This window comes from Melozone crissalis, unplaced genomic scaffold (genome assembly GCF_028551555.1).
Source record: "Melozone crissalis strain CALT ecotype California unplaced genomic scaffold, PUWL_Pcris_2 ptg000063l_1, whole genome shotgun sequence".
Lineage (NCBI taxonomy): Eukaryota > Metazoa > Chordata > Aves > Passeriformes > Passerellidae > Melozone > Melozone crissalis.
Genome location: NW_026535841.1, coordinates 12,277,549 through 12,295,043, shown reverse-complemented (window position 1 = coordinate 12,295,043; position 17,495 = coordinate 12,277,549). Strand labels below are relative to the sequence as shown.

Sequence of the window (17,495 nt, the reverse complement as noted above, 5' to 3'; positions counted from 1 at the left end):
ACGGCCCCTCGGCACCGACCCCCGCGCCCTCAGACCCGCCCAGCGCGGCGCCCGGACGGGAAGCGCGGAGGCCCCGAGGCGGGAGGCGGCGGACGCGGCTCCCCCCGCCCTCAGGCGCCGCCGCCGCCCCGCGCGCTCCTCAGGGCGGCCCCCTCAGCCCCGGCCCCGCCGCCTCACCGGCCCCGCCGCCTCACCGGCCCCGCCGCCAGCGCAGCTCCCGCCGCCTCCTCCGGCTGCTGCTCCCGCTCCTGTTCCTGCTCCCGCGGCCCCTCTGCAGCGGCGCCGCCCCGGCTCGCAGGAGGCGGAGCGGGGCGGGCACAACGTCTGCGCCCGCCGGGGCGGGGACTGCACCAGCGGCAGCGGCACCGGCGGTGCCCCCGAGCTCCCCGCGCCCCCTCCTCTCTCTTTGTCCGCCCCCCGCTTTGTTCGCCCCGCGGCAGCCGCAGCTCGGGAGAGGGAGGAGCGGCCGTGGCCCGGCTCGGGGTGACCCCGGCGCGCCCGGTGGTCCCGGAGCCGCCGCTGCGGCACAGCCCGGCCGGGTGGGAGGGGGAGAGGGTGGGCACAGACGGGGAGGTGTGAAGCACATCGCTCTAGTGGGTGAATAACTTCACTGTCTGCTGCTTCGCTCCATTTTCCTTTTGTCCTGATGCCCAGAAATTCATCATGCGGAAATTTATTATCCCAAAGTACTGAATATTTTTGTTTTCATTGTGTTTGTGAAGCAACACATTGGAAGCTGGCGTTATCCCACTGCTAAAGTTTAAACAGCTGGAGCAGCAGCTCCAATGCCACCACCAACAATTTAATACCGATTTTCAAGGCTGAATCAAACAGCTCTGCTCCACTTCTTCCCCTCTTATAAACAGGCAGAGCTGGCCCATCACCACCGAATTCCTCACAAAGCAAACCTCAGTTTGCAGCCTCATAGCTTGTTGGGTTTCTGCATGATGCCATTCGAACAAAAGGGTGATGAGAAAGCAGTTCCATTGCTGGGGACTGATTGCAATTTTTGTTTCATTTTGGCTTTGTTCTTTGGCATTAATCCAGCACGGTAAAGCACAAAATGGTTTGATGCACTCCCCTGAATAACAGGTTTCAACTACATCAGCATTTAGCAATGTTTGTTAGAATTTCACTTCCTAAAGGTTAAACACAAGCTCTTGCTATGGCCAGTATATGGTGAAACAGAATTTGAATCCATGCACAGCCACCCCTCTTTCTCCCTGCAAAATTTGATAAAAGTTTCGCTGAATAAGGACTTCAGGATTTAAACATTGGGTTGTATTCAGAAGTGCAGAGCCAGCAAAGGATTGCTTTAAAAAAAAATGACCCTGCAGCCCCTAGCTATGGAAATAATCCCACAAAAATTGCAGTAAGGGTAGAAACTGGAGAGTTGTACAACTTTACAGAACACTTGCCTAAGAGAGATGCAGTGGTGAACCTCTGTGCTTCTTTCTGGTGGTGCAGATCTGAGCTTTCTGTACTGATCTGATGCTAACGTAGAATGGGTTTTTCTCTAAGTGTATCTATCATTCTCCATCATTAACTTGATGTTTTGTCTCTCAGTTAATTTGCCACCATGTAAGTCCATCTCAAATGCTTGCAGTTCAGTGCACAGCATTAAATTTGTATAAACAATATCAGACTGATGCATCTAGGACACAGCACAGCCACTACAAGACAGCTTAAAGATGAAAACTAGAAGTTGCAACTTTGTGCTGTTATTGTAGAATTTGTCATCACATGGGAGCAGTAACAGTGGGGAAATAATGGATAAAACATGTTTAAATCTGTAAATATTTTGAGTCACTCCCTTGTAAAGTTATAGTAAAAATGTTGTGGATGAAGGCAGGAATTGAGACTGTTACACAGAGCAAGAGAATGTGCCACTGTTTTTTCCAGTAATTTCCTACTGAACAGACTCAGCTTCAAGATCCTGTAGGAAAAAAAGAGAGTTTGTTATCCATTCTTTGACCAGAATCAACTTCATACCATGAAAACGTAGCTTTGGAGCAACTGCAACTTCAGTTCATCCCAGCTGGAAATGGCTGACAGCCTCTGGGTACCAGTCAGCACCTGCAGGGCACGGCTATTTGTAGGAATCATTGTAATAAAAGATCCTGGTACTATAAACCACATTCCTGTACAGGATTAGCCATGATTGAAAGCCACAATATCTTTGATTCCAGTCCTGGTGGCTGTTTTCTGATCTGCATGATCAGATCAGTCAACAAATAATATATAGGCATTTTCATAATTCCATGAGAACAGGAACTGCTGGATGCTCCAGGGAAATTCAGGATGCCAACATAACTGCTGGCATCCTGGCCACAAGTACATGGCTCACTTGGAAATTAGAATTCTCAATAATGTGGGAACACCAGTTGCAGTTGTTTCTGCCCTTTTTCAGATTTGTGAAGGCTCCAAGGTTGTTGAAGCTTTCTAAAGAGCTAAAATATTGTCCTCCGAATGTAAGGATCTCTTGACAGAAGAAATCAATTTTTCTATTTAATGGGATGTATTCACACAAGTACAAGAATTCTGAGTAAAGATTTTTTTTCCATCTGAATAATCTCTTCAATATGCACATCTGGCAATTCCTATACAGAACTGATGGTCACATCTGCTACAGAAAAGACAGCTAATTGCTTTTTTTTTTAATCTCAGAAGTGCTGCTTCAAAAATCCCCGCACTTGCACTACTATTTTCTGTATTTTCTTTTTTGTAAAGGCTGCAAGAAGTCTTTTCACTGCTAATGTACTTACTGCTTCCCTTCCCCAGGTCAGCCAGACTGCCCAGCAGCAATAAAAGACAAAGCTCTCCAAACCCATGATCTTTGGTGAGCTACTCAAGACAAGCTTTCATCCAATTTTACATTATTTGTTCTACCTTAACATGGCTAAAACAATGGAGAGCAATATTTGAACAAATTAAAAAAGAATCCTTTCTGCATTCTGGTTTAAACAAGATACTTAAATTAACAGTAATGTTCCTCTTGCTGAGTGTTTCATTTCCCTGATAACTGAGCAACCAGTCTATTAATAAAGATGCAAATCATTCCAGCACTTATGTAAATAGCAATAAAAGCTGAATTCTCACCTACAGCAAAGCAAAGCAGAAGGATTTTGTTCCTATGAAGTGCTGAATTCTAAAGAAGGGGTAAATACATTTTCATTCAGTCCTGGGTCACAACTAAACACACATTGCAAAAAATCTTACATAACATCTCTGCTGCTGTAGTTGTCTGAAGTCTAGGAAGTGCCCAATTGTCACACAGTAATTACCAGCCTATTAAACCCATCCTGTTTTCTAAAAGCTGCTCCAGGAATCACGACCAATTCCTCCCTCTGACTCATCCCCTCCCACCCCCCAAAATGTAGCAGTGACTCTGCCCTGTGTTCAGGAACAGCAGCAATCTCCAGTGCTTTCCCTTCCCAGGGGCAGCTCAGCCATGGCACACAAGGAAGGTGCTACGGGCTTCCATGGCAACTGAAGCACTTGCATTACATTGGAGCTTTTTCCTCCTCTTTATTTCTCTTTTTTTTCTTTTTTTTTATTTCCCAGCTATGCTGCCTCACAGAGCTTGCAGTGAAATAATTATTTTTAGCAGCTACCACGTCTTTCAGATATCTTCTAGAATCTCTGCTGCTTCTCTTTTCTTGACGTTTTGAGCACTGTGAATTGGGTTATAAAATTTTAGAGTCAGGAATTTGGATCTTCTTAAGACACAACTTCCCACCTGACTGATACCCAGAATATTTTGATTTTTTAGACGTGCATGAGCATTTTAAAACATTTCTGGTGTTCCAAGTGGTGTAAATAAACACGAGGGCTATGCCAACAGGAATCTGTGGGAAAATGTGAGTGATGCCTGCCCATGCTATACCCACCTCATTACAGATTTTATTACTCATTCATTTTAGCAAGCTCTAATCTAGGTTATTATGCCACACCCATCACCATGGGAATGGCACTTTAAAGGACCCAAAATACTTTGTTATTCAGCTTTTCCTTGGGACTTAAGAGTGTGATCTGATTGCAGTTTCAATATACAAAACCCATTTGAGTAGTTACAGCTGACAGATTAAAACCCTCACTAATTACAAACATCTTCAGTGCAATATGTAGCACTTGATAGAACAGTGGATTACAGATAAATAGCTAAGAGCTGCAGATGAATGAATTCCTCATCATGAGAGAAGCAGCAGAGAAAACTGCCCATCCCTCATTAACTGTGTCTTACAGCACAGGTAAATACAGGAGGAGTTTCACTCACTGCTTCAGTTTTCTCACAGCACTCTCCATGCTGACTGCCACCTCCAAAGAAAGGACAATTCCAAAGAGAAGATTTAAAAGAACAATTTAAAGATACCCCTGTGTGCTCTCAGAGAATTTTGTATGATTTATCCTTATTTGAAATTAAATTACTAAAATTAAATCCAGAAATTCAACAGTCCCTGCCTGCTTTTCTGAGATCAAAACATATCATAAAAATATTATTTTAAGAAATAAAATAAGCATTACAAGAACATTTATAACATGGCCGTTTGAAAGACAAAAGAATAACAGATGAAATTACTTTAGTCACAACTGTTTTTCTTATCTGTTGTGACCAATTAATTATGTGGAATATGATTGAGGATGGACCATACAGAGCACTGAAAGGTTCTGAGCACATAAAGATGATTTTGATTTTGTGTGCTCTTCTGCCTTGCTCACAGAAACCACCAGCACTGCTTCAGCTTAGCCTGCATGTCCTACTCAGGCAGCAGCATTTCCTAAGAGCCATTAAAAGCAGATCTTGAAGGTGTGGTGAGAGAACTGCATGTTTCAAACATGAGCTGCACAACACACCCAGAAGGTGTGCACTGGCAATCATCACCTCCTGCCTGCATCCCTTGGTCACCCACGTGGCAAAGGTGCAGCACACAAAGGCTGCTGTAAACTGTCATTACTGCTTTTAACTCCATGGAAGGAGGAGGAGCAGAAAGTGCCAGACCTCTTTGCTTCCCAACAGAGCAGTTTTCTAAAGAAAATTTGTGTAGAAGGTAGAAACAGCACATTATTTTGTTGTCCACTCCTGTTATAAAAATACTATTTCTCCTATAAATTAGGAAGGAAAACGCCATTCATTTTAGAACATATGATGAACATTTACCTTGACTTGCTTTCCAAGTGCAACCAAATAAACTCAACTGGTAAATGCTGCAAAAAGATTTTTCAGCCTCTCAGAATTCACACATGAAGGTGCTTTGGTTTTGCCTTCCTGTAAAGTTTAGGGAGAAACAAAAGAGAAATAATAAAGGCTTTAACTGCAAAAAACCTGAGGTTCTCATTGAGATTCAAATGCAGAGTGTACCAGTGTCATGTATGTTAAAGATCTTTGGGCAATATGCATTAAATGCAAAGCTGAGAATTTGAAAGAATTAAGTTCAGTCTCTAACATTATCCTATGGACATTCCCCTTCACAAGTTTTTTGTTAAAGACCTGATTTACTCTACTTTACACTTGGTTGGGGAGACTTTTCCTGCATTTCAGGAAGGACAAATGCTTACATCAATCTAGTGCTCCCTCTCTTGGCAACCGAACAAGGTGCAGCCACTTCAGCCACAGCTCCCTCCCGAGACAAGAAGGAAAGAAAAGTGTTAGAGCAATTAATCAGCATGATTACAACATTTCTAACCATTCAGAAGTGGGCAGCTCTTCTGATTATGAAAACTGAATGGTATGGCAAGGTTCTGTTTAAGGAGCTAAGAGAATTTTAACAGTTTCTTGATTAAGAAAACCTGAAGCTGACAGTTGTGGCCCTTCCTAAAATATTTCACTATACTCACCCTTATTTTGTTCAGCTTGTTTTCCCAACTTTTCTTCAGCAGCTGATTTTCAAAAACCAGCATTGTGCTGCTTCAGGACTCCAATTAAAAGCTCTTTAGCTAAAAGCTCATTTATTAAACCTCTGTAGACAACCACGAACATGTCTGTACAGCAAGTTTACATGAAGGACAATGCTACAAAAGATACAGTGGCAATTAAAACAGACCCACATAAATAATTTATAAAAATACTTGAAATGGTGAAAATAGCATTGTAATCCCCAATTATTTTCTTCCAATTGCCAGGACTTTGATGTGGGAAATCTTGACATCAGACCTTTTTAAAAACATTCAGAATATATTAAACTTATCTACAGGATAATTAGCAAAATGTATAAAGTATAGATTATTGTACAAAGGACAGATATTAAAAAAATCACCAATCCACCTGAAACTCAAGGACAATATAAATCTTAGCCAAAATAATGAACACCAAACCACAAACTCTGCATTTTAGAGTCTTGAGTATTGGCAAATAAAATGGTCTTAACAAATCATCAGTCCTGTTATTCCTTAGTGGGAGCTTGCAATTTGGGAAAATTCTACATTTGCTGCCTGCACTGGTGGTCCTGGTCAAGATGGAAAGCTGCACTGACTTCAGTACCAAGGAAGAACAGGGCAGACCTGCATTTGTCAAGATTTTCTCTTTCCCATAAGATGAGGGAGGTTCTCTGAGTTTGTAAAACTGCTGGGGAAACAGAAGGGATTTGGATATAACAAAACAAAAGACCAATTAAGATTTAAGTCTTTTTCTTTTGCTGGTTTCTTGGGGAATTTTTTAACAGGCTTCTTATCCGTAGATAAACCCCAGTTGATTCTGCCATGTTTTCAAACTCAAATGGTGTGATGCCTTCAGCAAACTTGCTCATGTCAGGAACAAGTCCAGATTTTTTCACAGATGATCCAGTGCTTGTGGGCATTTTATTACCAGCTGTGTTTTCCCCCTCATTGACCTCAGGGGTGGCAGCAGGCAGGGTGTCATCCAGCAGCCCCTCAGAAACTGCATTATCAGGATTTTCCTTCAAGTCAAGCAAATTGTCCTCTAGATTGGGGCTGGTCAGAGAATGTTCATTTTCTGGGATCTGCTCACTGATGTCACAAAGCTCTGTTTCCACTGAGATCACTTTCTCAGGTGACCTGACTTCTGCAACCAGATCTGCTTCATTCCTGGCTGGTGATGAAGTCAGGGAATTGCCAGTTAAAGGTGTGTCCACAGGAATATCAGAGTCACTGTTGGTGCTCTCTGCCTGCTCCAGAGCTGCCCAGATTAACCTCTGCTGCTCCTCCAGCTCCTCCAGGGTCAGGGTGTCCTCATCCATCACTGAGTCCACTATTTTGGGCTGGGGGCTGTCACTGGCAGAGCTGGGTGCTGGGGCAGTCCTGGGCAGGGCAGAGGGGCTGGGTGAGGAGGGCTGGGGGGGGGTCAGTGGGGGCGTTCCTTGGGGCACAGGGGGAGGAGTGGACATGGATGGAGATCCAGGGGGCAGAGGAGGCTGGAACTGAAAACTGTTGGGAGTTTGAGATCTCTGTGCTCCTTCCAGATCTAGAAAGAGATTAAAAGACATCTTTTAGAACCTGAAATCTGACCAGGACAAGATTCAAAGTGCCAATGTTCTGATTAACTACCAGATTTATGTCGTCTCAGCCTTGGTTTTCAGCTGAGACAGAACAAGCTTTGTGAGGGTTTTCATATCCACCAAATATACTTTTTTTGAGATTTTAACTCTGCCAGCCATTTAAGGAAAAAAAATTACTCTTGAAGGTATTAAGAACAAACCCATTCTGCACTGAGACACATTGAAGGACTCCTCATGGCAGATTTCAAAAGGAAAGCCAGAAGTTTCTCCAGCTGCTCTAACACTTAACCTCTTTGAGTTTGCCTCATTTTTAAGAAGCTGTAAGCTTGGAAATTTCTGGTTTTTCATGCAAATATTTAGGGATTTGGGGGTCTTAACAGAAGTTTCTTTAGGATGGTCCTGGAGTAAAGAGATCAGAATTTTTAACTGAACATTGCAATTGCTCTGAGCACACCTGAAACCTCCTGCTTGACATTAGAAGATATAAAAACCACAATGACAATCACAGCAAATGCCACTGCAGTGGGACACTGCTGGTTCTGTCAATACTGCCTTTAATTACCACTAAAATACTACACATTGGCTTCTCCTTTAAACTCTCACATTTCAATTCAGAGCAAGTTATTTTGAAAATAAAAGTTGGAACTAGGAAAAGCAAAAATCAGAGTGACTGTACCAGAGTCCAGGTCCATGTCAGCTGCTGCCACCTCTGAAGTGTCTTCTCTGGCTCGTTTGGAATGACGAGACTTGGACTGAGGTGCAGCCCTTTTGCTGCTGGATTTGGGACTTGGCTGCAGAGAAATTATCCCCAAAACCAAAAAGAATCAGTATTATACTGTACAAATTAACATTTCCAGCTGTAAGAATTGAAGCAATTTTCTAACTATGCAATCACTGGGGACCAGTGTGTAAACACTGACATTTGAGGGATGCCATGGCAATGGAAACCAAGCTTCTCATTTATTAGGGGAGTCTGGAACTGTAAATTCGTGGCAATTTTTTTCCAAACTGCTCACAAATCTTTGCACAACTGGGATCTGCTTATATTAAGTGAAATAATGGAAATCATTTTAAACATGAAGCCATTTTTTGTTAAAACAGATAAGCCAGATGAGCATTTCACCCTCACTAGTGTCTTTAATAAAAAGTCTGTCCCCTTGTGCAGAAAGAAGATACAAACAAGAAATCATCAAGACCTACACTAACTAAAAGACAACATTTTTTTTTTCAATAACAAGGAGATATATTCACCTCCTGATAATTAGAAAGGTAGTGAGCAAAAACATCCTTCTGTTGAGATGGCTGCATGGGGATGGAACCAAACATCTGCCACTCCTACAGCAAAAGGAAAAAAAAAAGAGAAAAGAGAAATAATGTTGCGTATGGTTTGTTAATAACAGAACTTTGGTTAATAACACTGAATGAAAAAACACATTTGGAGGCAACTAAATGGGCAAATGTAAAGGTGCAAATGCACAAGTGCTTCTTTTTAATGCTCAGGCACTCAGAGCAGTGATGGGATTCACTGACAGGAGGTTAAAATGCTTTTGAAGATGAAAGTGCAGCAGCCAAAGGGGATTTCTTGTGTGCTCTGTGCTTAAGAAGGCACCCACCATGTAGCTCTTTGCTATCACTTGTTTAATTCCAGTTGTTACAGAGCTTGGCAGAAGTTGTGCACTGACTGATATAATTTTTTATAATCAAAATTATAATTATGGAAACACAGACAGTGATTTTCATATTCCAAGGGAAAAAAAGACATTCATGTGAGAAGTTTTGTGCTTAAAAAATACCAAGCTATTGATCTCATAATGGAAATAATGCCCACAGAAGCACTGCCAGACCCCAGGATAAGAATCATGACAAGTATCAGTTGTCACATTAATTACAAATGTAATTAAGGGCTTAAAAAGAAGAGACTCTTAAAGGGAATCTGTCAGATGCAGATATAAAACATTTACTCTTGGTTAAAAGGAGTTTCTGTCCCTCAGCACATTCAGAAGGCAGAGAACAGCTACTTACATCTGGGATCCCACTGGGAGTGGATATGTTAAAGCCTGGGTAATTCACCAGCTTGGACACATCATAAGTGACACGTCTGGGCTTGGGAGAGCCCTCATCTTCTGCTTCAACTTCACCTATAATGGAATAGAATTATTATTGATGTTTATTAAGAACACCACTGGAAAAATCCACAGGATTTAAGAGCAGGAGTTTGGAATGGAAGTATTGATAGAAGGTTCTGAAATCCAGAGAGGCAGGAACAGTGACCAAATGCATCAGATACAGGCATGAAGCCTTCCCAGAAACCAAACTGGGTATTCCTGCACAGCTGCTCTTCATGTACCATTGCCACCCTCAAATTTGGCATCAGGACTGCTGTGAGATGCAGCATAAATAATGCTCATTAGCAAAAAGCTGCTAAGTTACTGAAGCTGGGTTCCAAGAAATGTTTTATTTGCTTGCTGGTGATTTTATTCCTGTGTAACAGTAATTTACTGAGGGCTATTGCTTCTTCCAGGAAAAAAGAAAAAGGGAGAGGAAATTGGACAAGAACCATGTCCTAGGTTGACTATATGATGCTTTTATCCCCAGCTGTCTTGTTCTGTTTATGCTGAACAATAAGCTTTGCACCTTTAAGACTTGTTCCAGAGAATGAAGGGGGGAGAACCTTTGGGGATTCTCTCCAAAATTTGCCCTGAACCAGGACAGAGTTGATAAAAGGTGCATTTTTATATGAATAGAACATGTAAAAATATTTTATTGATTTGCATCTTTTCCACGAGGAAGGTTTACAAACCAGTTAATTTATTATCTCCTGAGGAGGATGCAGCCAGCACAGAGCCTCATGGTAAAGCTGCATCCCAGCCTCAAATTGCTCACCTTTGCCATCGTACGGAGCCAGCCCTGAGTGCTCCATCTCAGCCCCACATTTCTCACCTTTGCCATTGCACAGAGCCAGCCCTGAGTGCTCCATCCCAGCTCTGAGTGCTCCAGCCCCACATTTCTCACCTCTGCCATCATACAGAGCCAGCCCTGAGTGCTCCAGTCCCACATTTCTCACCTTTGCCATCGTACAGAGCCAGCCCTGAGTGCTCCATCCCCACATTTCTCACCTTTGCCATCGTACAGAGCCAGTCCTGAGTGCTCCATCTCGGCCTCCTTGAGCCAGCCCGGGGGGTAGCCCAGCTGCCGCATGCGGTAAATGAACGGGGGCAGGCTCTTGTCTGTCACACCCAGGGCATCCTGCAGGACCTCACTGAGCCAAGGAAACAAACAGAAAACAAAATGTCACCCAGAAAAATCCCTCAGTCGGTGACAAAAAGGTTATGAATGTTTTGTGGAGTTTTCAGTGAGTTGTAGGTCAAAGTGTGTTGCATTTCCATCCCAGATATAAGTGAAAAACAGTTCTGATATTAAACAGAACTTTCTGCCTTGCTGATATCCTTAAACATTTTATTAGAATTAATTCTACACCAAGAATAACACACTTGACCTACTGCTTCTGACTCATGGCCTTGACTGCAGCTATCAACAGGAAGGGTGGACCTTGACACTGAACTTAGTGGTGATTTTTTTGGGGACTGCCACACAATCCCATGATTTCTCTGAACATTTTGAATAGAGAGGAAGGGACACTCAAAGCTCAAAATCTGCAGACTTTGGAATACATTTTTAGTAGGAACATAATACGATTTGAAAAGTCAAAGAGTACTATTTATCACCCTGCATTAGAGAAAGGGTAGGACTGTCAAGCCAGCAGTGAGTTTTCATTTGAAAGACAGCTCTACAATTTATTTAAATTCTATTCAGCAAATTCTAACATAATAGTTAAGAGCAGCAGGTGGACTTAATAAACTCTAGCAATTAAAATCTGGCACTCCAAAGGCAGAAGAGGTATTCCAGAAAAGCAAATGGAAAGAAAAGAGATACCTAATTACTCCTGGCTTAAATTTTCCAAACCTCTCTTCTACTTCTTCTGCATGGTAACGCTGCTGAAAATTCTGATTGCTCGAATCCCCACAAGCTTCCAAAAACTCCTTTCTCTTCTCGTTTATACGAGCTGCATTTCGTGGCTTAAAGACAACACAATTGGCAAGTTTAGAGTTGGACAACTCACAATTGATGAGTCCTTCACCCCACACAAAGCCTGGAGAGCAGCAGACTGTGGAACACTGCTGACTTTACCTTTGGGCAATCCTTCATTTGATGGTCTTCAGAACCACAATTGAAACAGTGAGGTTTGGGCCTGCTTGAAAAATGGACAAATAATTAAACCTGAAAACAACTCTGCAATGTTAAATACACCTAATTGTTTTCATTCTTGACAGATTTTAAGGTTTAGACTTGAGAAAGACAAAATCAAAAGCAAAGACTGCTGATGTCATGTGCTTCTTTTAAACTTATTTCAATCATTAAATAGAGAATATTGCTGATTTCACAGTGCTAAGGAGAACGTGGGAAATGAGGAAAGGGCAGAGGGAAATAGGAAATGGCATCACCAGAGGTCTGATTCCTCCCGCTGGGAATCAGTAGAAACAAACAGCAGAGCACAACTTTCTTTGGAAAGTCCTGGCCCACAGTTTCAAGTAATTAATTTTGTGAAACTGCACTGAAAACTGGAATGGAACTGCAGCTGGCTTCAACTTAAATCTCCCTTGCAAATTCACACCATGGCAGGAAACATTTGCAATATTACTGGGGTGAAATACCAAGATTTTAGAGGAAGATTGATTGTCTGAGCATTCATTTTTACTGAATTAGGATGGGAATCAGAAGTGGAGACAAAAAGTGTGGCACAAGTCCAAGGTAACTCCAGCTGGAAACTGAATTTCCTTCACTTCTGACCTCCCATAGAAACTGCACCATCAACTCTCAGATCAGTCTGTCTTAAAAATCTATCAAATAAGTCAGAAATTGTTCTACAGAACAGTAACCATGACCAGTGCAAGGATGACAAACCAAGCACTAAAGTGACAAGAAACAGAAGAACTAAGTATAAAAATTCAGAAAGTTTTCACACACTGACTTTAGGCCCTTCCTAAAGAAACTCAATAAAAAGACAGATTCACTGACTGCAATGCTCAGCTCTGGCTTATTTAGTTTAAATTTAAATATTGCTCAAGTATGTCCAAAGGTTTATTAACTGGGCAATAATCACAGAGTGCATCTGAATTTTTCAGCTCAAAATTTTACATTTAAGAATAATACAAACCTTTTGGGTTTTACTTGTATTTCTTGTCCATCTAGGGAGAGAATCTGGCTGAAAACTTGCTGATATCTTTAGATTTCAATAAGGAACTGCTACTGGATGAAGCAAAATTTCAATTTTGTTTAAAATACCAATCAAGACATAATAGTGCTTTGAACAGAACACTGACTCATCTGCATTAAATTACAAATGGGTCCTTGACATGAACTCCTGGGTATAAACTATAAAATATTATCTACCATAAAGTATTTATTAAGATGAGCTTATGCTGTTTCCTCCTACAAATTTCTATCCAATACTTTATCAACACTTGCTAAAACTACAACCCTCTTGTTTACAGGTAGAAATTTCCAGATAATAATTCTGAAATGTTTCACAGTAACCTTATTAAGCCACATTTTGAGAGAGTTTCAAACTGACAGGTTCACTGAGAGCAGGACTTGGGTGGTTTAGAAGCCAGTGCCTGATGAACCATTTCACTCAGAGTCACTTCAGCCACACTTAAGGTGGCATTAAAGGAGAAATTCCCATTAGGAATCTAATTCCTTCACCCAGAGGTTGGGAGATTGTGAATTTGCAATTTGTGTTCATATATAAATAATTTTCTAACACTGACATGACCTTGATTACAAACTGGATATTACAGAAATGAACTCTGAAACTGCTTCTTCTCCTGAGTCTTTCCAGCAACACTGGGAGCCAGGGGGGATGATGTTACTTGAGAAATTTCTTGTCCAATTCCTTTTGTCATAAAAGACATCAATACTAAAAACATTTCAAGATTTCCCAACTTCTTCAGCATTTCCCTCAATTCCACTTTTCCAACATTGGCTTTAAAAAGCCAAACATTCACTTTAACAAGGAACCAACTTTAAATGGATGCATGTTAAGAGCACACCTTAATTAAATTTTAATAAAAGACTTCCCCTCTAGCTCTCATATTTGGGAAAAAGCATTTCACAGCACGTTGGAGTTTCCCAAAGCATTTTCTTCTCCCAAAGAATGGATTTTATGGAGGGAGAATACTTATTCAATCTGCAATGAGCTGTCATTCCAAACCTGATTGGGGACTGGCCAAGGAAATCCCTAAATTCACAACATGTGTTTATGGGGATAAAGCATTCACTCTCAGGCTAGCAATCAGCAAATCAATGATACCAAAATCCTTATTTGTTTGGAGTTAAAAAGCCATTAATGACCCATTAAATCATCCCATCTACAATGCCTGGTATGGCTTTGCTAGAAACACACAAAATCCACTGAAGAGAATTTGAGTTCAATTTACCCACTGGAATTCTTTGGATTTGACACATGGCAAAAAGAAAGGTGTTTTAGCAAACAGGATACTTAGGTATTTCCCATCCTTCTGTCAGCTGTGGATTCTCATTTAAAATAGGCTGTCCCAGTTTATCGAGACAAAAATTGGTAAAATACAGAACACTTCCTACAACCTGCAGAAAAAAAGTCAGAGAATTGTCAGAAATGTGTCAGTATTTAGGTGAGATTGGTAGCATTTCTATAAATTTACACTGCTTGAAATACTTTCAGGTTTTTACTCCCCCATTCTGTAAGAATTTACAATTAACACAAGCCTAAATGTGTACAAATAACTTTTTTTTGCAATGATGTAGCCCAAACATGCTGAATTTAAATTTAATTTATCAGTGTAATAACAGCAGTTAGGAAACCTTATTTGAATGGCAGTGTACATTGAATGTGGAGAATGAAGATCACAGTCCAAAACTTACACTAAAAGCTTCTTTCACTTTTTTAGCAGAACTTGAGCTGGTTCCTTTACAGTCCTCTTCCAAAACAACACTGGAGGGCTGACAGGAAAAGCAAAAATAAAAATAATTCACTGAAATCAACCTGAATTAGTGATGTAAAAGGCACAGAATTGGGGTTCAGCTTCTGTCCTTGCACCAGCAGCAGGATGGAGATGTCCATGCCAGGCATGAAGCTTCCCACAGCCCAAAGCACAACACAGCTCCTTTCCAAGGCTTTCTTGATGAGAAATACACTGCAAAATTACACTTTCATTCTCACCAAAAAAGCAAAGGGAAAGATAGAGAGAAATGTGCCATTCCATCCTTTTACTCAAAGTGAATGCTGAGTAAGGAATCAAAATTTTAAACCAGGGGGAGAAAGTGCAAATTTTCAGATTCTGTTGTTGTTCATCTGTTTTCTCATACATACTTGGAGTTGGGCCAAACACTATCAGAAGAAGGTACATTAAGCGTTCTTCTTAATTATTTAAACCAATTTTCTTTCACTGAAATTTAACTAGGGAAAATTTTCAAGAAGAAAATTGGGCAGAAAGGATCTTTGCTTTGTCTCTATTTTTGGAACAAACAGTTTAAAACATTTGTTTGACATCTACTTAATTTGATTTTTGTCACTGTTTAACAGTGCAATATTTCAATATTCTCATTACAGAGATGGAGAAGAAACATTCTGTAACAATGTGAGTTTTAAAGTACCTGTGGCTTAGCATTCAAGTGTGATTTTTCTTGTTCACTTTTCTTCTGCTCTTCATATTTTTGAACTAAACTACAAATAAAATCTTCAATTTCTTGATGATATCGCCTGGGATGAAGTAGAGAGAGATGAGACATGAGCAAGGCTGAAACAAAGGGCAGACATGTCTTTTCTTAAGCACTTATTTAGTAAATAACTCAGAAAAGGGAAAAATCCAATTCTTTTTTTGCCCCCCTCTCAACCCCCACCAACACAAATGCAATCTGATATTTGAGAGCACCTGAATGTGGCAAAAAAATCTACTCAGAGGCAGGGAAAGGTTAATTTCTTCTATTTTACCCACAGCACTCCTGAAATTCAAGTTGCTCTTCAGACTCACTCCAAGTTCCTGGAAGTTCCCTCTCATTTCATGGTAAAAGCAGATATTGCCAATGAACAGAACTCTTGTTATCCTGCCCATTATCCTTCCTCCACTCCAAGCTTTCAATAGTTTATGTTATTGAATAAAAGCTACATCTACAAATTGGGCACAGCACTGTTAGATCCAAACAAACAAAAAAGCCCCCATTTCCTGTCAGGGTTGTTTTTTCATACTTACTTAGTAATGACATTGTTCATAAATAAAATCTGCAACAGAGGTCCATCAACTTTGGGGTTTTCCACTGAGATGCCACTAGAACAGCATAGAACACAGACAATGGGTACAGTAAATATTCCTCACCAATTTTATCACAGCTCAGGCTGGACCCCACAGAGGGAGGAAGGTCTGGTCAACACAAAATCTGTATTTTTAAAAAGTCCCTATCCTGTTAAACAGAAATTATGCTTTTGAGCAAAGCAGGTTGGTGTGAGGTGGAAGGAGAACTAAACATCCTCCACACTACAGAAATATTTAATTCTGTATGAACAGAATTCTCTTCCTGCCATTGTTGTTTCAATAAACTTACACAATCTTCTAACTAAGATTCATTCAACCATTTGAATGTAATTTTTCCTCACTGCTGAACTTATACATTAAAACTGCTTCCCTGAAGACCAAGTGAGTTTCATTAAACAGATAAACACAAATAAATAAAAGTTACAGCAACACCAACTGAGTTCCTGCTATTCAGGAACTGGAATGGCATTTTAGAAGCCTAGACCTGAGCAAGGTTTGGGACATGGAAACAAGATGTGGCAGATTGTTAACACAGACCGCTTGTATCTTAGAACTCTATTTATATACACAATATAAATAAATATATTCTATGTAATTCATTCAGTGTTTCAAGTCAGCATTAACATACCTAGGACGAGTCAGAATTCTCAGCTTCCTTTTAAGTTCCTGATGTTAACTGATTGTTAAGGACTATGATTTTCTTTGGAAAGCACAAACCCACACCCAAAGCAAGCAAGAAAACACCGAGCAAGAATTTCACAGAACAATAATTAGGCTTTTGGTCCTTCCCTTTCAGTGCACAGGGGATTATTTAAAAATTCACCTGTTGTTGGAGAAACACAATAAACTAGAAAAAAGAAAAAAACTACAAATGAAAAGAGGACTAGCTGTGACAATCCAAATAGTGCCATTCATTACATGCAATGATTATATTAACAGATTCGTAATATTTTATTTTAAAATGAAATTATGAATGTGATCATCACCAAAATAAAGGCAATGGTAGTACACGTGTACTTGTAAATGGGCACTAAATCATAACACCCTTCAGATTCCACTCTGCTGCAGCAGCAGACCCAAAAACCCTTTAGAGAACCCGTCACAATTCAACTATTTGTAATTATTTATAGCCGAATTAAAAGGTAGAACGCAGGGATTCAGTGAGAGCCGTTTCAACAGCCAGCCCCGCATCGCGGGGCGGTCCCGGCCGCTCTGGGATAAAAGTTTCTATGGAGAGAGAACGTGCTCTGAGGGAGCCCGGGAGCACCAGGAGCTCCCTCCCCACCCAGCTCAGCCCTCTCCCCCTGTGCCCCGGCGGAGACCGAGGGTTCGCTCCCACAGAGCCCAGGGAGCAGCCGAAGCCCCCTGAGGGCCGGGACGGGCTGGCCCGGAAGGGAACCGGCAGCGGCGGCGCGCCCGCCTTCCCCCGCCCCGCCGCGGGCCCTGCGCTCCCGCCAGGATATTCTCCGCCCGCAGCCGCTGCACCGTCTCGTCGCGGTCGCGCAGCCGCTCGTAGAGCTGCAGCAGCGGGTCCGGCTCCGGCTCCTCCAGGGCGGGCGGCGAGGGCGGCCCGGGCTCGCCCTCCAGCTGCCCGAAGAGCTCGCGGTCCCCGAAGTCCACCTCCGCCGCCATCTTGGCCGCCGCAGGAAGGGCGGGGCGGGGGGCAAAGGGCGGCGGGAAACGCGGGGCGGGCGGG

The 17,495-nt window shown here is 41.7% G+C and overlaps 2 protein-coding genes across 7 annotated transcripts in view; both read right to left on the bottom strand.

The window, feature by feature from the left end:
• CLIP1 (CAP-Gly domain containing linker protein 1) overlaps positions 1-301 on the bottom strand; it is a 59,752-nt gene extending 59,451 nt beyond the window's left edge. For 4 of the 5 annotated variants that reach the window (XM_054289125.1, XM_054289126.1, XM_054289128.1 and 1 more), the window contains exon 1: positions 195-299. The gene's annotated coding sequence lies outside the window, so the exon portion shown is untranslated. Of the gene's footprint in view, positions 1-194 lie in introns of all 5 variants that reach the window. The other variant, XM_054289124.1, reaches the window with a different exon arrangement.
• A 4,892-nt stretch (positions 302-5,193) lies between these two features.
• ZCCHC8 (zinc finger CCHC-type containing 8) lies at positions 5,194-17,431 on the bottom strand. 2 transcript variants are annotated; one of them, XM_054288891.1, is made up of 15 exons: positions 17,263-17,431; positions 16,428-16,470; positions 15,740-15,814; positions 15,144-15,249; positions 14,412-14,489; positions 14,011-14,114; positions 12,667-12,732; positions 11,640-11,703; positions 11,385-11,527; positions 10,568-10,710; positions 9,474-9,589; positions 8,703-8,786; positions 8,128-8,242; positions 5,836-7,417; positions 5,194-5,266 (listed from the first exon to the last, which is right to left on the bottom strand). In XM_054288891.1, exons 1-14 carry the CDS (start codon positions 17,429-17,431, stop codon positions 6,615-6,617), a joined length of 2,109 nt encoding a protein of 702 aa, XP_054144866.1. In that variant the 3' UTR covers positions 5,194-5,266; positions 5,836-6,614. The 2 variants fall into 2 exon arrangements, with proteins under 2 accessions (XP_054144866.1, XP_054144867.1); XM_054288892.1 differs by having other exon boundaries at positions 11,640-11,700.
• Between the last annotated feature and the right edge of the window lie 64 nt (positions 17,432-17,495).